The sequence below is a fragment of the Spermophilus citellus genome (assembly GCF_964194105.1).
Source record: "Spermophilus citellus genome assembly, chromosome: 10".
Classification (NCBI taxonomy): Eukaryota; Metazoa; Chordata; class Mammalia; order Rodentia; family Sciuridae; genus Spermophilus; species Spermophilus citellus.
Window position 1 is genome coordinate 40,899,114 of NC_138197.1, and position 25,647 is coordinate 40,924,760.

The 25,647-nt window shown below is 39.1% G+C and overlaps 1 protein-coding gene and 1 long non-coding RNA gene across 2 annotated transcripts in view; one reads left to right on the top strand and one right to left on the bottom strand.

Annotated features, from left to right (window-relative positions):
• Positions 1-777: 777 nt before the first annotated feature.
• Positions 778-25,647, bottom strand: part of GUCY2C (guanylate cyclase 2C) — a gene marked incomplete at its 5' end in the record, with an annotated part of 74,137 nt that continues 49,267 nt past the window's right edge. The window contains 12 exons of the mRNA XM_081311489.1: positions 778-966; positions 2,572-2,648; positions 4,625-4,719; positions 6,365-6,463; positions 9,400-9,574; positions 10,541-10,733; positions 14,380-14,538; positions 16,612-16,703; positions 19,816-19,904; positions 20,576-20,713; positions 22,945-23,077; positions 24,210-24,296. Coding sequence (XP_081167615.1) covers positions 792-966; positions 2,572-2,648; positions 4,625-4,719; positions 6,365-6,463; positions 9,400-9,574; positions 10,541-10,733; positions 14,380-14,538; positions 16,612-16,703; positions 19,816-19,904; positions 20,576-20,713; positions 22,945-23,077; positions 24,210-24,296 — 1,512 coding nt within the window. The 3' untranslated portion in view covers positions 778-791. The remainder of the gene's footprint in view (positions 967-2,571; positions 2,649-4,624; positions 4,720-6,364; positions 6,464-9,399; positions 9,575-10,540; positions 10,734-14,379; positions 14,539-16,611; positions 16,704-19,815; positions 19,905-20,575; positions 20,714-22,944; positions 23,078-24,209; positions 24,297-25,647) is intronic.
• On the top strand, positions 15,276-20,143 carry LOC308658674. Its single transcript, XR_014024222.1, has 4 exons — positions 15,276-15,384; positions 17,724-17,884; positions 18,765-18,828; positions 19,535-20,143. It is a non-coding gene; the product is annotated as an uncharacterized lncRNA (long non-coding RNA).

Sequence of the window (25,647 nt, forward strand, 5' to 3'; positions counted from 1 at the left end):
AAACATCAGGTGCTTTAGAGATTATTACTCTTTTTTTTAGAAAAAAGCAGAGTAGGAATTGGACCCCTGCCTGGGTGCCATTCTTAGGTCATTGGCATTACTTGTATTACATGTCCATGTTGCTAAATGGGACAACCCAAGGCAAGGTCTCTGTTTAAAGGTTAAAATCCCCTTGCATGCAGCAGGTGAAACTTCCCTGGCAGGTTTTCACCCTTGAACAACAGCTAGCTTTGTCATGCTTTATTGAGGGAGCATTTAGTCAGTTTTCAGCAAGAAGAAGATAATAGTTGGTACGTTCCAGGAAAACAGGTAGAAACCCAGACCTAGACTCAGGAACTTCAAAACTTTTATTCTTACCTAACATCTAGCATATTTTCTGCAAAAATTTTGAGATAAGGGGTTTAAATGGAGATAAGATATCTAAATGGAGATGAGATAGCTCAAATGTAGTTGGGACCAGTTTTAAAAATCCACAAACAGAACAATAAAACAAACATAAAATACATAAAATAAGAACAAAATCTCAAGTTTTAGATAGTACATGTCTTCCTCTTTTCCAGATGGATGCTCCTTGGAACAACTGTTGGGATAAGTCCAGAGTAAAATGCAGTGATTTCACTGAGAACACACATCTGATTCATGGAAGAAAGTCTATGCTCCAGCCAGGGCAGCCAGGCTAAGTATTTTCAGTGTCACTGAGGTCTCAGGAAAATGCACGCCTCAGGACACTTGAGGCTGCTGCCTAAGTGCAGCTGGATTTGGTGCGTGTAAGTCCTTAAACTTTCATTGGTCTAAAAATAGGTGTTCTCCTGGTCCGTGGTGTTCAGTTGCAGGTATTCCAGAGTGCCTTTCTTATAGCTGGCTACCCGTGTTGGTTTTCGGCTTTTTATTCCTGCAGCCTGTCTTTTTTGTAAAGAGTTGAGGATCATGTCTGAAAATTCTTCTTGCAAACGCTGTTGATTCTCCCTGGAAAGAGGGTGGGGAGAGAAAAATGAAACATCTTAGCAATTCACAGAGAATATTCCCCAGCTCCAGAATCATCAGTTCAGTTCCCCAATTACTCTGTGAATGTCTATTCTGTGCCAGATGTAGAAAGCTCCAAGAATGCAGAATGATCCTTACCTTTGATGAGCTTGAAGGACTGCCATCCCTGCAATGCTTATAGAATAAGCAGAATATATTCTACAGCAGGCAGGGTATTCTACTGCAATTTCAAAATGAATCAACATGATGCTAGAATTTGGAAGAATAGTCAGAAGATCTAGGTTTTCATATACCACTGTATGCTACTAAGGAAGGGGAAAGGAGGCCAAGGAGGCCACCCAACCCTCAAAATACATTGGTCCCACATATACCTGTAGATATGGATATTGTTTGCGGAGAGCTCAGGATGGTAGAGGGCTTCAAGAATGGACCTGGGGCGCTGCTAGTAAGGAACCAGGTTTCCTAAGTTCTGGGGAAGATCTGGGTTATCTTGGCATCTCTAGCCATGTGCCATCTCTCTAATGGCATCTAGGCGTCTGCAAGACAGGGATTATTCTCTGCTCTAGCAAAAGCCATGGCAATAACCATATGACGGATTGCTGCAATGTCTACCAATATGCAACCGAACTTGAATCACCTTTTAGAGAACTGAAACCTGCTATTTAGACCTTTGGCTTTCTCATCTCAGGGTGAACACAGACTCCATGTGAAGATGCAGAACCATGGTTGTGGGGCAGAGGAGGGTCCTGTTTTCATCAGATGATTAGCAGAAAGATGAGACAGGAGGAGAAATGCTGAGAGCTTCTTGTCTCCAGCATGTTCTACTCTTGTAAGAGCCAGACATGCATGAAGTGAGCTCCAAACTGCTTTTTGTTCTTTCAAGCAAGTCTGGAACACAGCACTAGCTTTGCCATACCTCATGGCAGGGACATTTAGTCAATTTTTCAGCAAGCATGAAATGATGACTGGCACATTTCAGGAAAATGATGTAATAGGTAGAAACACATACCCATACTAAAGAAACTTCTATTTTTTTATTCTTACCTAATATATGGCATGTTTTCTGCAAAAATTATGAGCTAACTATACTTTAATGGGGACAGGTATTTAAAATACAATTGGGACAGTTAAAAAAAAAAACAAACACAAAACCTCTCATTTGTACAGAAGGAAAAAAGAGCCAGTAAACAAAATCTCAAGTTTTAGACAGTATATCCCTTCCTCCTCTTTTCCAGGTGGACACTCCCTGGAATAACTGTTGGAATAAGTCCAGAGTAAAATGCAGTGATTTCACTGAGAACACACATATGATTCATGGAAGAAAGCCTATGCTCCAGCCAGGGCAGCCAGGCTAAGTATTTTTCAGTGTTGTTGAAGTCTCAGGAAAATGCAGGTCTCAGGACACTCAGTTCTAGCAGCTGGAGAAGGGAGGGTTCTCATGTGTATAGCCCCCTGCCTCACACTTAACACATCATTGCCACTTGCAAGGCACTTGCCCCAACTTACTTGAATGGCTGTAAGGAGCACAGCTTACAAGGCCAAAACCTCCAACTCCCCTATCCCTCCCGGTCACACCCAGAAACTTACACAGTTGGTGGGGTTGGCAGGTTGTATTTATGGTCCTTCATCCCAGTCAGCCAGTAGGTGATCTCTGTTCCTTTTCCCTAGGGAGACAGAAGAGGTGAGTCCAATGGATGCCAACGAGACAGTTCTGCTCTAGCCCACTGTTCTACAGGGATCTGTTTCCAAGAGGCATCTTACGTCCACATTTCTCATCAATGCCTATATTTAAGTGCATAGCACATGCCTTTATGATTTGTGTTATCTCTAGATAAATTTTTATTTCCAAATTCCTTTAAAAAATAAATCTCTGACTAAATAGGTTTTTTTCCCATAAGATATTTGGAAATATCACTATAGCTACATTTCAATAACTCTAATTTTAAAAAAAAAATTCATCTGTAATTCTGCTGCACCAACAAACCCAACCAGTTTTCATTGCCTACATTTTCTTTCTTTTCCTTTTTTTTTGGGGGGGGGGCGGGGATCGTGCTGGAGATTGAACCCAGTGGTGTTCTACCTCTGAGTTTCAGCCCTTTTTATTTTGAGATAGGGTCTCACTAAGTTACTGAGGCTAGCCTCAAACTTAAAATCTCATGCCTGAGCCTCCCAAGTAGCTGGGATTACAAACATATGCCACCATGCCCAGCTGTCTACATTTTTATTTTAGCACCTTTTGCAACAAAGTTTTGTCACAAGACTTTTGTTACTTTACCTACATTAAATGTGTAAATTATAAACACATATTCACCATAATAAGCACTCCTTGAGTGACATTTGTTTGGCTCATCTGGGGACTATGAAATAAACATAACTTTATCAGAAACTGTTTTTGCTAAAGCTTATACTCAAAAAAGGAGATTAGATGGCTGTGTGTGTGTGTGTGTGTGTGTTCACTTTTAAAAATAGTGGCTGGTTGACTGTGTTTAGACTGCAGTAATCTATAATCTATAAGTCACTTCTATTTTCAGAGGAATGCTCTTATGTAGAAAATATATTGTCCATTTATGGGCTGAAAATGTAGCCAAGTAGCAAAAAAAAAAAAAAAAAAAAACCTGTAAAATGTGTTTATGGAGGACTCAAAAACTGAGTGTGATGTTAGGACACCTTTACATACAAGGAGGCTTTTCTAAGTGAAGCCTGAAGATCAGGGCATTATGGTTACTAGAGACAGAAAACTGTTGATAGCTGGCTTTAGACCAGTTGTGAAAAGATTGTAATTTTCAAAGAGCAGACTGAGAGCCAGTTGGAGACAGTTGGTGGCTTTGGAGGGCAGCTGTTTTGTTTGTTTTTTGTTTTGTTTTTGGTAGCAAGGATTGAACTCAGGGGCACTCAGCTGCGGAGATACATCTCTAGCCCTATTTTGTATTTTATTTAGAGACAGGGTCTCACTGAGTTGCTTAGCACCTGGCTTTTGCTGAGGCTGGCTTTGAACTTGTGATCCTCCATCCTCATCCCCTCCCCCCCCCCAGCCTCTGGGATTACTGGGGTGCACCACCGCACTGGCAAGGGTAGCTATTTTTGGTGTGAGGAACAGCATGGGGAATTTAAAGCTCTAATTGTCAAACTTCAGTGTGATCACAAACATTTGCAATACTTGTAAGATTTCTGATCTATACCGTGGAGTCTCAGTAGACCTGGTGGGTGTACAAGTCAGGAGTAATGGGCCATACTTTGCAATCTGTTGGTCCAGAGTTTCAGAATAATAAAAGCAACTGACAAGAGGGGTGACCTGAGACATAGCATCTTGCCATTAGAGTAGGAAATTGGGGCTTTTGACTTAAACAAGTCCTGAACAGATGAAGCTCTTGGGTTTGGAGGAATAACTGAGGACAAACCTTGTACATATGTAGAGGAAATAGCAGTGTTGTACAACATATTGGTCATAGACCTAAGGGCCTTTCTGAACAAGGGAAAGTTCTGATGCTCACATGTAGGTTCCTCCTACAGGGATGGTGGAAGATCTTTGTGAGGCATATAGAAAAGGAGTCTTCATCCCTGTGCTTCTTGACCTTCTTGGCCAAGTTTCGCAGGAGATGGCCCAGATGTGTGTGACAAATTGTCTCTATGGATTCCTTACCTTTAAGTAGGTCTCTCCTCTTACTTCATACAGGAACTGACAATCGGTTCTCTTCAAGGTGGCTATAGTGGAGCTACTCATGTGAATCCTATAAGCTGGAAATGCAAAAGAGACAAATGAAAGCTCATCGGTTTTGACAGCTATGATATGCCACATTTGTTTCCCCTTGATTTATGCTATCACAAACACCTGAAGCAAATATCCTAAATTGAAGAGAAACAAATACAGCTTTTTAAATGAAAGCACCCTTAAAAATAACGCCAGTGAGCTAGACACCTATAATCCCAGCAGCTGAGGAGCATGAGCTCAGGAGGTTCACATGTTCAAGCCAGGTTAGCAAGTTAGTGAGGCCCTAAGGCAACCAGCAAGACACTGTCTCAAAATAAAATGTAAAAAGGGATCCGGGGTGTGGCTTAAGCACCCTGGGTTCAATCCCTGGTACCAATAAATAAAAAACATCAGTGAGATAAGAAATATTATCACACATGATGAGGAAAAAGGGTACTGGTTTCCAGGATCCAGAGTGATGGCACTCCTTGGGTTTTGTCCTCTGATTCTCACTCTGGCTCAGGGTGGTAGCCTCTAGGACCAGGTTTTGGATCAGACTTTCAGTGCCAAGCTTAGGAGTTAGAATTTGCTTTGGGTTCCTATGAAAAAATTCTAGTGCACAGCTAAAGTGCTGGTGGCAAGATGAAAATCCAGGGTCTTGATTTTCTCAAATTTTCTTCTCTGGACAACAGTGATCCTCTGAAAAACAAGCAGTGAGGCACTCCCTGCTCCATTGCTGTGGTGCCTAACAGCCACACCACAAGCAGTATCAGTAGGAAGAATGATGGAAAGCCCAGCTGTGAGGCATATAGAAAAGGAGTCTTCATCCCTGGGCCAGAGCATTACTAAATGCTTAATATATGTCATTCCGAATTCTCCCAGCAAGGTTAGGGTATTGTCCTCAGTTTACATCTTCATCTTTCAGGGTCCTAGAAAGATCAGGTACATTTCCCTCCAACTTACTCTGATGGTAATTAGCATAGTTATGATTTTAACCCAAGTCTGTATGACTCTTATTCTTTTCTTTATACTCTTGATTTTTCCAGCATATACTAGTATCAGGTTGTTGGTAGACTACCAAACTACTATCTTGCCTCCTGTGTTTTTGTCAGCTCTTATCTACCAGTGCTTTTTTCTTCTACTATATATTTCCATTATTATCATTATCTCCAATATTATTGAGCAACTACTGCATGCAGCACCCTGTGCCTTTATTTTGGCAGGGCAAATATAATATATATCTTTGCATATAACAAACACCAAGACTCTTTCCTTTACTAAAATGAATTCCTAGAAAAACCAGATAAAAGAGAAATGGGAATTTGAAGCAGTGTGTATAGTCCATATATAGCCCAAAGGAGTTTTTTTTTTTTTAACTTCCATAGATCTATGCTAAATTTCATGACTATTCCAGGTGGAGCATGGTTGAATTAATTGAAGGTGGATAAAAAATATAGAAAATTAAAAACTGAGCAGTAATAGAAGAATAAGATAATTATCAGTAAATGATAACAACAAAAGCAAATACAGCAAGGACCAGATTGACACAGGCTCACATTCTGCTGCTGTGCAGGATCATCCTGCATTTCCCCAGTACTTTGTGTCTGCTTATTGTGCACGCAATCCCACAATTGCCTTCCTCTGCAAGAAGTATCTTTGTCCTCTAAAAAAAAAAACAATCTCCATTCTTACGAAGGCCAGTGGATTCCATCCTAGAGGCTGTGTTGACGGTGTCCCCAAACAGGCAATAACGAGGCATCTTGATTCCCACAACTCCAGCAGCACAAGGACCTGAAAGGAAGAACAGGAAGCTAGAGGTGGAGGCAATGGAAAGTGCAGAGTGGAGTTGAGATGAAGGAGCCTCTTCTCAGGGTCACAATGTCAAACACATCATGTCGTGGGGAAATGGCAGAGCGTGTGATGTGCTTGGTGATTTTTGCTTTAAATGAATACACCCAGGAAGGATATGCTTTCAGAAAATATTTTGCTGTGTGAAGAACTGTTGCATTGACTCAGAACAAGAAGGCACCCAGAGATCCAGGTCACAAAAGCGGCAAGTCTTTCTTAATATTTTAAATAGAAGGGTGAAGGTGATCCCATGGCTTGCTTACTGTGCCAAACCACTCAATCCTGCACCCTGGACTGCTGGAGGGCACTGGTGGTTCAATGGCCCAAGTTAGTTTTATTTTTATTTTAGGGGGTGGTATTTCTGGGATTGGAGGTATAGTGATGGAAGACCAGAAGACAGGGATTGGGAATAATTTTCCCTAAGCAATTCAGGTTTGATGCAAAACAAAACAAAAACTGATTTAAAAAAACAAAACAATAACGGAAAATGTACAGCAGGAAAGATTTGTGATCTGGCCGAGGCCCAGGAGTTCCCTCATATAAATATGGAAACATGATATTTGGCTCTGGTCATGATGGGGAAACCACAGCTATATTCCTGAATACCACTGGATAGGGGAAGGCTGTGGCAGAAGGACACTAACAAGCAGAACAAAAGCCAAGGCAAGACAGCATTGAGGCATATTAATCATGTATTTGTGTGGGCTGCCTGAAAGCAAGGAGTTAAAGATTTTAGAAGCTAAAGATTAACTTGAAAACTGCAAAGTTGGGTTTTTGGTAGAGGTAATCATTAATTTTCTAGTTGACAGTAGTTTTTGATCTATTTGAGTTTCCTTATAGATTTATTTTACCCCTGTGTTTATGAACACACATAGAAAGAAAGAAAGAAAGAAAGAAAGAAAGAAAGAAAGAAAGAAAGAAAGAAAGAAAGAAAGAAAGAAAGAAAAATTCTCAAAATACCAGATCTTCCCCAGGATTCTTAGCCTTTCACTGTCAGGTTTGATGTAAAACAAAAGAAAAACCGATTAAAAAAATAATGAAAAATGTGTGACAAGAAAGGTTTAGCAGAAGCAGTTTTTGATCAGATCTCTGAGTTCCCCAGCTATACCAGGCTGTGCACTAGGACTGGTAGGTCTGTTTGCAAGTGACTTCTTACTTCAACAACAGACTGATAAGGCTGTGGAAGGCCTAAAATAGCAAAATTCCTGCTGATACTGTTTCTTGTTCTCAGTTATTAATACTTAACTTTGCAACTGTTCAATTTCCTGAGCCTAAACCCTTCCAGGTATATGTGCCTAATAGCTGCTCTCATGCCAGCCCAGTATGGCAGTACCCTCGTGGTTAGCTCAGACATTGAGCAGGTCACAGGTAAGGCCTCCACCCTCCTTGATGTCAATAAATCAAGCCTGCTGCTAACCCCTCCTCCAGGTTTGACTATTTGTGATGGGACAGAAAGGAGATAGTTCACTCACTGCCTGGGTGGTCTGGCAGATGCCAGGAGTTCCCTCATATAAATATGGAAACATGACATTTGGCTCTAGACATGATTGGGGAAACCACAACTATATTCCTGGCTGTCAAAGATTTGGCAGCAGTTTTTAAGTTCTATTTACTGTCACTTTGAGAAAATCATTCATTCATATCAACAAATATTTACTGTCAGGCTCTGTAGATATAAGAGGACTTCAGGAAATGCAGTTGTTTGGTCCTTGCCACAAAGCCTAGGGGCTATCTTTTAAGTTTTCTGTACTCTGGGTCTCCTGTAAGCCTTGGACTAGGAGCAATGCCAGGAAACTTATAGAGATGTGATTTAACATGAGGAAAAACTGTCTTAATAATTAACCATTTCAACAACAATATGAGTTTTCAAGGAGTCTTGGGGTTATTCTAAATGTGCCATACTATTATTTATCTTGGGACCTATAAAGACAATGGTACCTTGCAAAGGATTAATCCAGATGACTTTTGAGTTCCTTTCCAACTATGTTTTTCTGTATCCATAACTCATCTTCTCAAATCATTATGTTCAAGACTGTTAAATAAAACTAAATTTAGCCTGAGGCTGCCTCCTACCTGGCATGCCTATGGAACAAGCACAACCTCCTTACAAATTGAAAGCCTAATTTAGAAAGATACTTTTGTAATAAATGGCTAAATCTCAGGTAATCACAGCAGCTGAGAGCCAGCCAATCACAGGCTGCTAACTGATCATATCAGGCCTATAAATGGCAAACATGGAGCTGTAAAACCAAGTGGTTTCTGTACCTTACTTCTATTTTCTGTCTGTATAGACTGCCAGCCCATATTACCCACTGGTTCTGATGGTCATGGTTTGTCAATTGTTCTTTCTCAATTAAGTTCTGTTGAATTTGCCTAAAGTGTTTCTTTTCAACAAAGCTATGAAGTTTTTCATGGTCTTTTAAGTGACCTATGTAATTTCTGTACGACTGCAGGGGAGTGGGGTATACCTGTTACAGGAATTTGACCAGTTATTTTTTTCCCCTGTAGATAATCAGATCCACTTAGGTACTATTATATTTTAATGGGAAAATTTACAGAAGTTAAGATTGAGAAGAAGGAAGGGATGAGGAGGAGATAAGTGCAATAGTAGATACAGTGACTTAAATGGGAAGTCCTTCTTATTTTCATATGTGGTTGGTGTTATCCATCCAAGAGTGAAAACTGCTGTCAAATGTGTTGTTCCAATCACTCTCTATAGACTGGGTCTAAATATGTCAGGATGTGTAATGGTATATTTGATCCACAGAATTCAACAGTAAATCTCTTGTGAAAATCAATCATGTTTGAGGTCCCTCTATTTTTTCTGATATAGTTGGTTAACAGAGGTACAAATGGTCTTAAGAAGCTTATCTCCATACCAGAGTGAACTCCAATGCGAATCCATACTGGGAGGCCGGGAAGATGCTCCAGTTCAAAGGTCCCTATGAAGCTGAGGATATCTAAGGCCATCTTGGAAATATCTACTGCATGCCGATTGCCATTTCTCTTAGGCAAACCACTAGCCACCACGTAGGCATCACCAATGGTTTCTACCTGTGGAAATACTTATCAGTGGCTCTGCTCCTTCAAAAGGCACAGATTTTAAACAGAAGCAGTTAATCACAAAACAAACACAAAAGGTTTTTTGGGAACTCAGAGGCACAGTCCTAATACACTTTTTCTGGGCCAGTTCAACACCAGTTTTATGCTAATTTCTTCAAAGTAATTTTTTTTTTTTTGTACCAGGGATTGAACTCAGGGGCACTCAACCCCTGAACCACATCCCCAGTCCTATTTTGTATTTTATTTAGAGACAGGATTTCACGGAGTTGCTTAGCACCTTGCCATTGCTGAGGTGGCTTTAAACTCGTGATTCTCCTGCCTCAGCCTCCCCAGCCACTGGGATTACAGGTGAGCAGCACCGCACCCAGCTTCTTCAGAGTTTTTATAGTTTAGTTAAATGAATGATAAAACAAGTTGTTTTATCTAAAAGTGTTTCATAATTACATAAATTGTACAGATGTGGTGACAATTCTTAAAATGTTTAAATAATCTGATTGGGTTTAAGTCATTTTAGGAATACTCTTAATTTCCTGAAAAGTAATCTATAGTTGTCTTTGTCATTTTCTACATGCAATTTGAGCAAAAATAATTGTAGTTTCCTCTAAGTTATAAGATATATTCTATTTATTTAAACTCTAGTGTATTCTCTGCTTCATTTGCACTCAAACTAAATATCATCCATTTTTTGAAGGTAATTTGAGAGGGATGACAATTTCTCTAAATTTAGTTTCCAAAATTCATTCCTGTGGAAATTTTCTTCTTTTGTGCTATTTCTTAAAAGTTAAATGGTAATTTTGACATGTCACCCTTCCAATTCTTCCACTTCTCTTCCCTTTTAGCGCAGTTTCAACCATCAATTCATTAAAGGTTAAATTACAGAGGACAAGAGAAATAATGGGAAGAGCCATGTCAGGCTTTGATGCCTTTGGTCTGTTCAACCATGAGGGAAGCAGTTACCTTGTAGACATCATGATGATCCACGATTTGGTCAAAACTCTTGTAGATGTCATTAAGCATGTCCACCACTTCCATGGGGGTGCTGTATTTGCAGATAGTAGTGAAACCTACAATGTCGCTGAAGTAGATTGTAACTTCCTCAAATAGTTCTGGCTCCACAATGCCTTTCTCCTTCAGAGACTTTACCACTAGCCTAGATGATGAAGGGAAAATAATGCCTTCAACTTCAGTAAATTTTTCTTGTCTAACATAAACATTTAAGATAGTAGTAATTGTTTACCAATAACTTAAGAATTCTAGATTTCTGGTGAATGATTATCTAGGAAGCAAAGTTAGGTTGTATCCATTGTATATATAAACACATCACACACACACACACACATAATGTGTGTATTACAACCCAGATGAATCTATGCAGGTTAAACATTCACTTAGAGTTAGGGTCCATAAACAAGTCAAGATGGCGCCTGGCATTCTGCCAGAGGGAGTGGTTTGAGAAGTAACGCCAGCGAGCCATTAAGATGATAGATTCCTTAATGACTGACTGCTGTGTCTAGATTATGTCAATTAAGTTAAGCTGTGTGTAATCATTAAGATGATGATTCCTTATTGGTTGACTGCTGTACCTAGTTTATGTTAATTTAAGTTAAGCTGTGTATTCAGTTATGTATATATACCCCGACTGTCCTACAATAAACGGCTCCCACTGCATCAATCTTCACAAGTTCCTCGTCACCCCCCAGTTAGTTTGCTGCAGCCAGACTGTGGCAACTTAGTATTTGATTATTAACCCTAAAACACATACATACATAACCTTAATAGCTATTTAACCTTAAGGCATATAAGTCCTTGCCCACTTTTTACTTCTGTACTGATAATCAATTTCTTACAGACATAGTTCTTTATCCAGAAGCAGAGATGGCAAATGTTATAGATCTAAGAGCTTGACTCACCATAGTTATCATCTGACTCTCTCATCAAAGTTGATTGTTTTATTTACCTGCCATATTTAACATGATGTTGTTTAATATCATTATGAAGGAATAATGCATTTAACATTAATTTTGATATATTCTAAACCAGAGTTCATTTGATATATTTTGAACTGGATTTGAGTCAATCACCATGTAAACAAGTTAAAACTATGGTAGATTAGCAGAAGTCAAAAAGAAACAATGTAGAATAGCTTTGAAGAAACATAACCAGCTGCATTTCAGACCAAGAATTGAAAGAGAAAAAGTACAAGAATGGACTCCATATTTTCTTCATGTACCCAGTGGCTTTCCACTGAAAAGAAGGGATGGGGGCTGACATGATAAATGCTCTCTGTCTGACCTTGGGATCACTTTGGAGTGGATCCAAGTATAGAACTACCAGAATTAGAATCTGGAAGCTGGGAGGTACCACAGAAGCCATTGAAAATAAACCCCTTATGTTTACAGATGAGAAAGTGAAGACCTGAAAAGGAAGTATGAATTTCACACAATCCCAGAGTCCATTAAGGACAGAGCTGGTATGAGGACTTGGCAACATTTTGTCTTTCAGTCTTATTAATGTACCATGATTCTTCCACCATTCAGTCCTTGGATATTTGGGGAGATGGGGAAGATTGGGAGGTGTGCTGATTATGTAGCAAAGGAAGGATGCCCATGTCTCTCCCAGAAAACAAATCAACCATAAGCATTTGCAGTACTCATTTGGAGAAAATTCAATGCACTGAGGGAAGTCTTTTTAACTGGTGCAGTGACACAACTTGGGACCTTTGAAAAACACCCCCGTTGTGTGGCTGGGCAGGCTCTCAGAGGTACTCCTGGGCTGGTTACTCTGGGCATGCCAGATATGAAGGGCAGAGCATTTTGGAGGTTACATAGATATAACGATTACATAAAAATTTCTGCCATTGTTGCCCTTCTTTCTACTGCTTATAAAAAGTCGTTTGAGCTTGGAAAACAGTGTGTTATCCAGAAAAAGAAACTACTCTGTTGGTAGAAAAATAAAGGAAGGAATGTAACTTAGCTTTGATAACAGGGTGTTATTGATGCAATTAGTATGCAGACTAGATGTCTTAGAAAGGCTTCCTACAAGAAGAAAAACATCTATTCTGTTTCAAAACCCCAAGGGGTAATATTCAAAGAAGTATTTAAATGATATTTGGTTCCTACATACAGTCTTAAATGTATTTACCCTTTTTATATAAATATTTCTTCTTAATTCTTCTGGCAATAATTCATGCATGATTTAATTTTACTTTTCAAACATGAAGAATTTTTGCTGCAGTCATGGCGTACTGTAGCTTCAACATATCCGAATAGATGTGTTTCATGACTTTGGCAATCTGATGAAAACATCTACCACCTAGTGGTCAAAGTTGCATACTGAGCCAGGGCTAGGAAAAAGGCTGAGGTGGTCAGCCAGCTGTTCCAAACCATTTGGTTGACATTATTGGTTAAAATCACCAATAATAAAACCTAAAAAGGTAGCCATATAATCAGGATATTGTTTTGTCAACTAGGCATTAAAGGCCAGGCAAGGAACTATGCATTATATAATTCAATTTTATAGAACTCCAACAGAAACTGCCATCCCTGAGACAAGCATGGAGGGTACTATTCCTAGCCTTCTCCTACGTGCTCTGAGGGCGGGTAGGTTCTGTATTAAACTCTCTTCAGGCCTAGAGACCAGACAGAGCATGCGTGCGACCCCTCCCTCTTCTCATAGCACTCAGGCTTGTAGAAGAGATGCTATTTTTTAATTGAAAAAACAGCTAATTTGATCTTGAAATCTTTCCTTTACCTGTGTAGAACTGATATTCTAAATGAAGCAAGTGTTCAAATTAAATAATATGAGTAATATAGAAAAAGCCATAGTTGCCATATGATAATAATCATCATGGCTGTTCCAGGCATTATGCTAATTATTTCTATCCTGTGCATAATCTCAAGGAACTCAGAGCCACCCTGGAATGTGGATGGGAGACTGGGGCTTGAAGCATTTGAACACCTGCCCAAGATTGCTCATCAGCAATGGTTGATGGAACCATGTGTTGAAATCAGGTCCAGCTGACCTCAGATTCCATGATTTTACCTAAAACTGGACTGGCTCATTCATCCTTCATCTGATGGAACAGTCGGTTACACCTGAAGAATGCTACGTCTCACTGAAGCACAGTGGCGGGCCAAACCTATTTCCTCACTCTTCACATTTCAATTCCCTGCTTAACATCCTACCTGACTGTCAACACTTAGGAAACTTTAAGGTGTTTGGGAATTTCATTCTTCTGTCATGGCTGTCATGTTGCTTCACAAGACAGAGGTCAGCCTCTACATGCCTCTGATACACCCAATGCATTTCCTCTGCCCTCTCTACCAGGGATGGCTCCTGATTCTTGTAAGTTGGATTCTACTTGCAGTCAGAAGAAATCAAAGAAAAAACTAAGAGTGCCTGGAAGCACCCTATAGTTTCTATATTCTGCAGGCAAATTTTAATTTCCATTTTGCAATTGAGAGATTAGGCAATTTGTCTTAAGTGGTAGACTTAATAAAAGTGGCAAAGAGGTGCTGACACCCAGGTGTCTGCACAGTGCATGCTACTCCTGTGTCACCATGCACATGTTGGAAAGTAATCTCTCTTTTTTAGGTATTTAGAGAATGTATGGTACATGCATTTTTAAGCCCTATAATCTGTTGAAGAATATGCAAAAGGAAACAATCCTGTATAGATCTGGGAAAACAAAAGAAAAGCAACAGCAATGCTAGTCAGATCTGCCAAAGGTTTCAGCCACAGGCCGGGAAGCCTGGCTGTGGAATCAGGGAACTCTGTCAGCAGGAGGGCTGCCTCACCTGGGCAGCAGCATGAAGTTCAGTCTGTCCGCCCTGTCCCTCTCTGCCTTGTACAGCTGTGTCCTTTCCTCTACCAGATGTTCCAAGTTCCGAGAATAGAGCTGCAGGCGTCGAATCAAGGTGTCCATATAAGTTTCATTTTTTTGATCATGAAAAAGGCTGTAGGTAGTAGTAGATAAAGAGATCTTCTTAATTAAGAAAACACTCAGTAAAACAATAGAAAACCACATGGAATAGGAAATTAAAGAAAAATAAAAAGGGCCAACAACAACAACAAAATTTAACCTGAAGAGAAACCAAAGAAAGGAAAAATAAGATCATGAATGTTTAAAATTATCTACAAAGAAAGCCACAGAATTATTTATAATAGCAAAAACTGGAAAATAATCTAAATATATACCAAAAACATAGTCTAAATATCATGTGTAATGGAATATTAATGTACCATAAAGTAGAAATGAGAATAATTAAAGACAACATAAAGAAGCACCCTTTATCACTAAGTGAAAAAAGTCAGTTTATAAAATAGTAAACACTACAATCTCAATTTTACTGGAAAACAGGTGCTTTTACTTTCTTGCTGGCTTATTCCTCTTTTCTAAAATTTTAATAATACACGATTTATAATAAAGGAGAATCATTTTAAAAATGGCCTAGAAGTGATCAATGGAAGCATAAGAGAAAGACCAAGAAAGTCCACGCCAAGCCACAGAGCATCTCCTCAGGATAATATTCTAATTCTGGATTATGTTGTTAGACCCAGAAGGCACAAGATGAGAGGCCAGCTTTCTGTGACATTGGGACACATGATACCCGGTGCAGAACTCAGGGAAGAGACACATTGAGTTCTTGTGGTGTCATGTATCAGAGATCACGCTCCTAACACAGGAAAGCACCGTGGATGGTGCTGAATAAATCACGGCCACTTGGTCACTACAACTATGACAAGCACAGGCCACCACTTCTGCTCTCAGGACGAGATGGCCTACATCATGATCCCCTGGGGTGAGGAGGGATGTTTGTTAAAAAGTCAATATATTTCTGAGTCCTACCCCAGACCTCTGTAAGTAAAACTGCTAGGCTTGCAGCAGAATTTTTTTTTTTAACAAGCTCTCAAGGGACTCTTACTTGCCCCACTTAGAGACTAGCTGGGTAGAATGGGTGAGGGAGCAGGTGTAAGGGACAAAGATGGATTGTTTTACTCCACCATTAATTAATTCAATTAAAATAGTTTTCCCAGCCTTGACTGCATATCTTAATCACCTGGGGAGCTATTAACACTTCTGATGCCAGCCCGCACCCCAGACCAATTACGTTAGACTCTCTGGGGCAGGACCCAGGCATTAGCAATTCTGAAAGTTGCTCAGGTGACTCCAATGTGCAGCCAACTTTGAGAACCACCACTGAAGGCTACAACCTTCACAAGTCTACATGTTATCTGTCATTGTACAATTTCAATTGCTCTCAGTAACAGGCCTATGAAAGAGTGAAAAGGTGGCAAGAATTAAATCCCTTATTACTTTCAGCTCCATTCCAACAGCTGACAGCTTAGTTCTACCAATCAAGGACCACACACTCATTAACTTCACTGCACATCATCTCCAGCCCTGGGCTTTTAGTCTCCTTAATTATCTGAATCTTTTGACCTAATGAGAACTGCAGAGCTGGGAGGAATTGAAGAAATTATCTTGTCCAATCCAATTTTACTAACAAGACAACGGACACCCTGTGAGGGTGAGAATTTTGCCCTACATCCCATAGCAAGTACTATCAGATCCTAGCGTGGAAACTGGATCTCCTAACTATTCATTCAATTTTTTTTTTCTCATCTGCAATGGATTAGCTGAAAACATGAGACATCCAGAATTCAACCTCACTGGATAATTGTGTACTGCTGTTTTTTCTTTGATGCTCAATTGTACCTGATTCATAAGACAAATCTTAAGTACCTAGGGCCAGAACTGGTGATTTTAACATTTAAAAAAACTTGCTGATCTTAAGAATTATCAAGAGGCTTTACAGATTCTCAAGACCTATATCTTAATTACCTGCACAAGGATCTGGTACTATATTTTTAACAGAAATGCTATGATCAGTTAGAACTTGTTTTCAACCAGACAATTTGTCTGACATTTTAAAATTTTCAAGCGAGTGTGTCCCTGAGAAAATGGCCTGTTAGTCTTCATATCAGAAAAACCCAAAATTTGTGAAAAGTAAACATTTCATCAGTACCCAAATATCTTGGCCAGTGTGTTTTCGATTTTCTTGAAATCTGGTCTCTTTTCTGGATCTTCCTCCCAGCAGCTTTTTACAAGTAAATACACCTGGAAGAAGGAATTGGGGTGAATTAGTTCAGAGGATGGTAAATTCAGACAAGGTCGCCTCCTCTTCTCTTCTTTGATGGGAGTAATTAAGAAGACATATTTCTCCCCCACTGTCCCCCAAAAAGCCAAACCTCACCTCTGACATTGAGGATAAAGCTAGTTCTGCATTTTCCATCTCGGGTATTACCACCTACACTACCTTACCCAGTAGTTCCTGTGGGTGAAATTAGTGAAAAACGTGATACCAGTTTGGATGAGACTGGGTTGATGCGAGAGACTAAATGCTTTACAGTAGTTTGCAGTGTTTGTGCTGGGGAGGGCAAAAATTAATGGGGCTTGATGAGTAAGTGGCTCTAAATGAGAATAAGAGCTGGACGGCAGTCAGTGGTTTTCCATTGCAGCTAAAAGAATTGCCTGGGGAGCATGTATATTTCTTATAGCCAGGCCCCACCTCAAGAGCTTTGGGTGTAACTGTAAGATAAACAATGACTAATTCACTAGAATAAGTGTGTCCCCAATTTTGCATGAGGAAAGGACAGTTTTATATTTTTTTAAAGTTCCCCATGTAATCCTAATACACAGTTGCACTAGAACAGCAACATAGAGAAAGGAGAGGTGAGGAGGAAGAGGGAGGCAGAAGGAGCCCATGAAATCTTTATTTTATGAAAAAGAGAGGTGAAAAACTTTTTAAAAAAAAAATTTGTTTTTCACTCTAAAAACAGGCAATATTAAATTCCTGTTCTTGTACTTTGCTTGGGAAAGGACTGGAGCCCTGGTGTAGCCTCTGGCTGTCTATAACTCACCATGAGGTGATGTCCTTGCTTGATAAATGGCCTGCTGACTACCTTATAGGAGATTGGATAGAAACCACTAGAAATGTTCTGGAACAGCACCACAAAGGAAAATCCGCACCACAAAGGAAAATCCCGAGTAGCTTTTGGCATCGCTCAGTGATCAGACCTGTATTCCATTGGAACCAGCTACTAGATATGAAATCTCATTCCTTATTTTCAATTCCAGAACCATCCAACTATGCAAAAATGAATTGAGGATGAAAATGCTTTGGTGAAAAAGGTTTTAATCTGAATATACTCTTGGCCCTCTGTATCCCTATCGGTGGGTTCTGCTTCTGCATCCATGGATTCAATCAATAGCAGGTTTAAAAAAAAAGAAAAAATCAGGTCTGTACTGAACACATATAGGTTTTTTTTCCTCATCTATATTCCCTAAGCAATACAGTATAAGAAGTATTTACATAGCATTTACACTATATTTAGATATCATAAATAACCTGGAGAATGACTTAAAATACATGGGAAGATGGGTATAGACTATATGCAAATGCTATTCCATTTTATTGAGCAGACAAGGAACCAATTTCCTGCAGATCCTGAGGACAACTATGCTCAGGTTAGAGAGTTTGAGAATGGATGGATGATATGTGGGGAGGTATAGAGAAGCAGATGAAAAGAAGGAACAAGGAGAAGGCAGGAATAGGAGCAACTGTACCTCAGAACCCTGGGCTACAACGTGCCTGTGCTATCGAAAAGGAGCAGACGAAGAGGAGAGGGAAGAGTGGCCTATTTTTCCTGGGTGGATTCTGGCTAGAAAACTCCTCTGGCATGGACTTATAAACAGAAGGACAACATTTCTGCTTTTATCCCACAAGGAACAAAAGGTATATGTGTGTGTAAAGCACCAGAAAGATTTTTAAAATACTTGACTATCTCTTGTATTAAGGTTCAGGTAAAATTCTAAAAAAAAAAAAAAAAAAAAAAAAAAAAAAGTAGAATTTTTTTATCCCCAGCAGTAAAGCTTTTTCTGAAGGATTGTTAGAAAAATAAATAAATAAATAAATAAGCAAATATGGAGAGAAAAACTCCATTTCTTCCTGGGGAAGAGTAAAAGTACACTTAAGTTTTTCTAGATATTGGAATATTTCTTTTTAAATCATTAGATAATACTCTATAGAGTATATATTTTTACAAGACTAACAAGGATATCACATTGACATCTTGTTCTTTTAGTTGATAAAAACTGAGAATGTGATGTGTGTTTTAGGAGCCAGCTGTTTTCTGATTTGGCAGCAGAGGAGGGCATGTGGAATATCTCATCCCTAGAATGTGTGAGTATTACCTTTCTGTAGTCCACCTTTATCTGCAGGGGATAATTTTAAGACTCCCAGTGAATAACTGTGGGGAGCACTGAACCCTGTACATACCCATGATAAAGTTTAATTTATAAATTAGGCATAGTAAGAGAATAACAACAATAACTATGATAAAACACAATAATATACTGGAATAAAATTTCCAGCTTCATTACCATTGCATTTGGGGGCCATTATTAAGCAAAATAAGAATTACTTAAATAAAAGCACTTTTATCCCTCAACAGTCAGTCTGATAACCTAGATGGCTACTGAATGAACAATGGGAGGGTAGTATATACAACATGGATATGTGAGCAAAGGAATGATTGATATCTCAAGTGGGACAGAGTAAGATCTTGTCACACCACTTAGGATACACACTGTCAGGATGTCACACCATCTCTGATACACAACACCACCAGAACTCAATGTGTCACACTACTCAGAACAATATGCAATTTATACCTTATGAATTGTTTATTTATGGAATAATAAATATAGTAGTTTCAGACTACAATTGACCATGGATAACTGAAACCACAAAAAGCAAAACTGCAGATAAGGGAACCATTATATTTGGAGAAAGAGTCTTTGCAGATGTAGTTAAGTTAAAAATCTTGAGGTGGGGCAATTATGCTGGAATTGGGTGGGTCCAAATGCAGTGACATGTATCCTAATAGGAAGAAGATTGAGGGAAAACAGACAGAAAAGGAGGAGAGAATGTGACCAAGAGACAGAGCTTGGAATGTGGGCCCACAAGCCAAGGAATGTCAACAGCTATCAGAAGCTTCTGGAAAAGGCAAGGAATGAATCATCCCCTTAGAGCTTGTGGAAGGAGTGCAGCCTTGTCAACAACTTGATTTTAGAACTGTAACTGAATAAGTCTTTGTTGTTTTCACCACCACATTTGTGAATTTTTAGAGCGGGCCAAAGAAATGAATACAGGGGAAGATGTACTCACTTCCAGCTCTTTTTCGTCTGCTGTTTCCAGGAAGAGATCTGGGCGGAAGGGTTTCATTCCATTGGAATTTTCCACTCTGAAAATCTTCTCTGATTGGTGAGAATAGTCAAGTTAGAAGAAAGAATACAGCATCATCACCTTCAGAAGGGTTCTTGTGTCCAATACTCCGGCCCCACCCTCCCTAAATCCCTTAGTCATCTTACTTCCCAAGATAGTTCAGAGTTGGCACATAATAAATACCCAGTAAAGTCTGAATGGATGTTTAGAAAAATAAAAAATCGCATGCTATTCTGACTCATGGAATTGTACTCATTACAGTGACAGTGCTTCACCTTTTGATTAAAAATAATTTGTGTATGTAAAAAAAAATTGGAGAATGGAATGAAATATTTTCCTCTGAGAGGATATGACAAAAAAAAAAAAAAAACTGTAGCTCCTCTCATAGTAAAAACTGAAATATTTGTGTTGTCTTGCTAGAGTGATTAGCTCTTTCAGAATCAGAAGGAAAGGCGGAAATTGTAAGGGAAGATTCTTTGACCACAACACTGACAGCAATGACGCCTGGCAGGGCACATTATCTTGTGCTTTTCGGGGACTCTAACTCTTAATCCTTCCAATAACCATGTAAAATGTGTAGTGCAGATGCACAGTCACTACTTTTGCAGATGAGATATGGTTACAAGGAGATTAGGGCCTCACTGAGCCCAGAATGCAGGTTGGCTGGCTCCCAGCTGGGGCAGGGGAGGGGGTTCAGGCTTACCTTTCTGGTCCCGGCAGCTCAAGGTGTAGAAGGTTTCTCTCCGCAGGATGATCTCCTGGGCGATGATTCCAAAGCTGTACACATCTCCCTTCTGAGAGATGTTGGCTTGGCGGAGGTGCTCTGGAGCGGTCCACAGGTCTGTGCATTCAGATATTGAGAGTGCAAAGTTAGGGGGAGCAGCCTCTAGGTCTCCAACCTGCTTTTGCTTTTTAAGTTCTATGTCATCCACCCAGAATACGGTTGGTTTTGGAATGGTGTGGTCCCAAACTTTTAAGGACTGTAGGTTCATACCAGTGATAGAAGGTAGAATAACACACTTAGCTTTAAAGCTGACTTTGAAAAGTCAGAATTTGGGTGAGATCATATGTGTTCTCTAAAACAGCTAGGATAATAGTTCTGAAAACCCTTGAGGTCTACCCAGAACAGGGCCTGGTGTGTAGTAAGTGCTCAATAAATATGTTGAATGAATGCAATAGAATATGAGAGGCTGAGGGATTTAATAACTTATGGTACATATGGAATGAATTTTTGAAAGCTTTTATAAACAAATAAATAAAAATTTATATATTTAAACATATTTTATTATTTAAATTATTAGAATTTATTTTCTCTCTCTCCTCTCTCTCTCTCTCTCTCTCTCTATATATATATATATATATATATATATATATATACACACACACACACACACACACACACACACACACACATACATTTTTCTGGTACTGAGGATTGAACCCAGGGGCATTTAACCACTGAGCCACATCCCAGCCCTTTTAATATTTTATTTGAGGCAGGCTCTCACTGAGTTGTTTAGTGCCTTGCTAAGTTGCTGAGGCTGGCTTTGAACTTGCGATTCTCCTGCTACAGCTTCCTGAGCTGCTGTGATTACAGGCGTGCGCCATTGTGCCTGGCTTTATATTATATATATATTTAAATATGTAGTTACTGAAAGAAGATAAAAATATTTTCCAAGCATAATATACTGGTGGCCTCCAAGCCAGTTCATGCCCACAGAGGCGGTTTCTTTAGTGTTCCCACAGTATTCTTAAAAAATATGATGTATGTAATTTAATCACATTTTATTATGTTCACACCACTGTAATGATTTACATAGAGCCCATTTCACATGAATGAAATGCCTGTGTCTTAGTACCTAGAGACACCTGTATTCTGGACACCCATTATGTATCTGATTTAGCAATGACAGGAGCATAGAATTAATTCATTTTTCTTCAGCACTCTCTGGAAAGTTTTTGGAATCACCCCACTTCTTATAAATGCTTTGAGATATTGATATTCAGTAGTTTTAATAAAAACAATACATAGATACATTCATGTTGCTGGGCACAGTGATGTATTTATGATGAAGCACATTTTCCTCATTTGGTTCTCCAACCAAAGTTACATCACCTTTTCGAATTCCAGTCTTATGAATATTTGTGACTTGTGATTTACTCACAGTGGATCCTAAAGGTTTGAGTTGTTGAAAAGGTATGTAATCTACTAATACTGACACTGCAGTCATCTGATGAAGGAGATTTGCTCCATTACATCATGAGCTGTGTTTGGCACACAGTAGGGCTTCAAAAGAATTTACTGGATAGAATCTAATATCATATTATACTCAACAAGACTGTGGAAGTCAGGACAGAACTGTGATTTTTACTAAGGAAAAACTAAAGGATTGTGAAATTAGAATTAGACACAGAGTTAATTTTTGGATTTAGTAGTAATTTTAGGCAACATGAATGCTAGATTTCTAAGGCTGCTTAACTATGAGTTATAGTAAAGAAAGGATAAATATTTAACATGAAAAACCCCTCACACTCTACAAACCAAGTTACCTTTTTTGACCCACCACATTCTGAAAATGATGAGAATATATCTCATTGAGAAGAGGTTTTTTTTTTCTTATGCTTTATTACCATTGAAGAATGAAAGATATGTAGCTTTGAAAATGCTTTATATTTTTTCTTCTAGGGAAATCTTGTAACTTCTCTGAGTCTCAATTCTGATTTTTTTAAAAGAAGAGGATTAAACCAGATAATTTCTAAGGTTCCTGCCTGCACTAAACTTCTATATTTTTTCATCCTATTTTGTTTCACAAATCAATAAGTTCTTCATGATCTCTCACTGATATCAGGGGACACTCAGCTGAGCATTGAGGATAAGGTCCATAAAGAATATTTGTTTAACTCAGATGGAGAATGAGCCTCTTGTCGCTCCAAGTTTTTGTTTTCTGATCAATATCACTGTTTTCTAACCACTTTATCTGGGCTTGAGAGAAAAAAAAAAAATTTAAAGTAAGAAGAAAGAAAAAGAAATGCCAAGTGGGAAGCTAGTGAAAAATTTCATTCATTACAAACCTTTCTTTGGAAGTAAAATGGAATTGCAGCCAAAATCGGTGATCTTCACCACCATTCGACTGTCCACTACGCAGTTGGTGGATTTCAGACGACCATGGACCTCTATTTTACTGGAGTGCAGATATGACATCCCCTGCAATTTTTCGGATGACAGGAAAACAAAGAGATGGGACACACTTCAGCTGCTTGATTATTTTAAAGGAAGAAGTGACATTTTGACACTATTTCAGCATAAAAGATAGTCACACTGTCAGATTTTAAATTTAGTACCATTACTTTTGGTTTATACATTTTATTAAAGCCTTAATATTTCCCTACATATTCTATATCATTTTGAAGTCTTATTTAGGCTACAGAGTAGATAACAGAGTAAAAGACCATTGTGTAAAAACTCTGGTTAAGTAATTTTGTATGAGGCACATGGTTGAGACAAATATAAATGTGTTTTTATATATAATTTAAGTGTTTTACTTGCCAGTGATTTGGTTTGTGACCCTGTGTATATCTCTGGTTCTCGGCTACCTCAATTTTTCAAATATGAATTATAAGTCCTTGTTTTTTGAAGGGAGGGGCTGGCCTGGATTATTTCTTAAAATCGAATTGGTTTCATTCTGTTTTGAAACAGAAGCGTTTCATTGCTTCTGTTTGAAAGGGGAAGTCCAATTTTAGCTCTTGTACCACCCTCTGGTGGCCAGAGGTGTCATAGCCAGAACTGGTTTTCAACCTTTGTAGGAGTGAAATTGTACAAGCAAAAAGGTCATCGTGACATTTTTTGGAACCATACAAAACGGTTTACTCTTGGGACAACTTTTCTTCATTCTCGGATAAGGTCATGGTTACTGTGTCCGCTTCCTTTTTCATGTCATGTCTGGAAATAGTCATGTCCAAATTTATTATTGCTTCATGTAAGACAGCTGCTTGTACTTCGTGTTTTTTCTTAGAAAGTTGAAAAACTTCAGTGGTCTTCCATGAAGTTTAATATGATTTTGATTTCTGACAAATCTATGAAAATATGTGCCCCACGCCCAGAATACAAAAAAAGAATACGACAACAAAAATAATGTAACCAATGTATATGGAATATTTATTTGTACTGGGCCTTGTGGTAAGCATGTGCATGATTTCATATTTTATATTTCATATATGACATAGCTACCGTTATCATTCTACAAGTGAAGAAATCAATGCATGCTGAGGTTGAATATAGCCAGATCTGTTTTATATTTAATTTTCATAAAAGTTTCTTATTTTCATAGGTCTCTTACCTTAGCAATGTCATACAAGACAGAGATTTTAAACTCCCAATCCATGAATGTGCCATCAGGGTAGGAAATTGTGTCATTCAAAACTTCCTGAATAGGAGAAAAGAAAAGAAAGAAGGTGAGCTGTTGTATGGAAAAATGGTTTGGAGAGACTATTATGAGCCAAACAATAATCTCCTAATCATGAGAGCCTGGGATCATGAATGTGTGAGGGTACTCACCCAAACATAGAGGGTTTAGCTTACTACCCACATAGGCAATGCGGTACGTATTTTACATGGTACAGCCTATTGCTCCTAGGGTCATGATGATTAATAGGGAACAGACAGATGTGAGGTGTGGGAATATGAGGTTAAGGGAATAATAATTCTATAAACTGGGCCCACTGTGCTGACTCCCACTTGCTTTCTTCTTTTAAAAAACAATTTACCTGCAGCCCTACCTGGCTGAAGCCAACAGGATATATGACATTCCTCAGCAAACTAAAGTGAAATGCAGGCCCCAAATGCTGATAGAACTTACCCTGAAGTAGGGGTCGTGAACTTTTGTAATCCTCACATAGACCAGATTCCAGAACTCAATGAGATAAAGATAATTCCCCCTAACCATAAAACCTGTAAGAACAGGTTCCAATGAGAACTGGCCATCATGGGCCAAAGTGACCTAGAGCTGTCATGCACAGTGGGAACTTGGAAGTCTGATGTTATCATGCTGTCGGTCAAAAGTTAAGAGGTAAACCTGGGTGGGACTCTCTGGAAACTTCCCTGAGACCCCCACTAAAACTAGAGGGAGGAGAGAAGACACCCTGTACCCTCTCCTTTCTGAGAGGACCCATTGTGTCCCTGGAGAGTGTCATCTTTTCCCATTTCCTGTCCCTTTTAATAAGCTCATGCCTGTTACTCTGAGTAACATCTGAAATCTTTCTGGCATGATTGCAAGAATTGGGATGAAGGGGGTGCCTCAGCTATACGGTGGGTCTCTGCCCTGTAACAATGATCAAAACAACAAATACAGCAAATACAGCACAAGATGGAATGATGTCATGAAGAGCGCGGGAAACACGACGTTTATGGGGCAGCTGCCTGCACAACACCACACATTGTTTACAGTACGACTTCTTTTATAAGGAGGAGTACACTCTAAAATAGTGATTAAAAAACATACTGTGGTGATACCTAAATCAGTCACATGATCATTTATTATCATCTTCAAATATTATGTATAATGTATATAATTCTGTGTGCCCTCTGATTGGCAGCACAGTAGGTTTGGTGACACCAGCATCACTACAAACCCATGAGGGGTACACTGTGCTGTGATCTTACAGTGGCTACAATGCCACTGGGTGATAGAAGTTTTTCAGCTCTGTTGCGGTACGGCTGTCAGATCTGGGGCCAATGCATGGCTGATAGATGTGTTATTAGTACATGACTATTTCTTT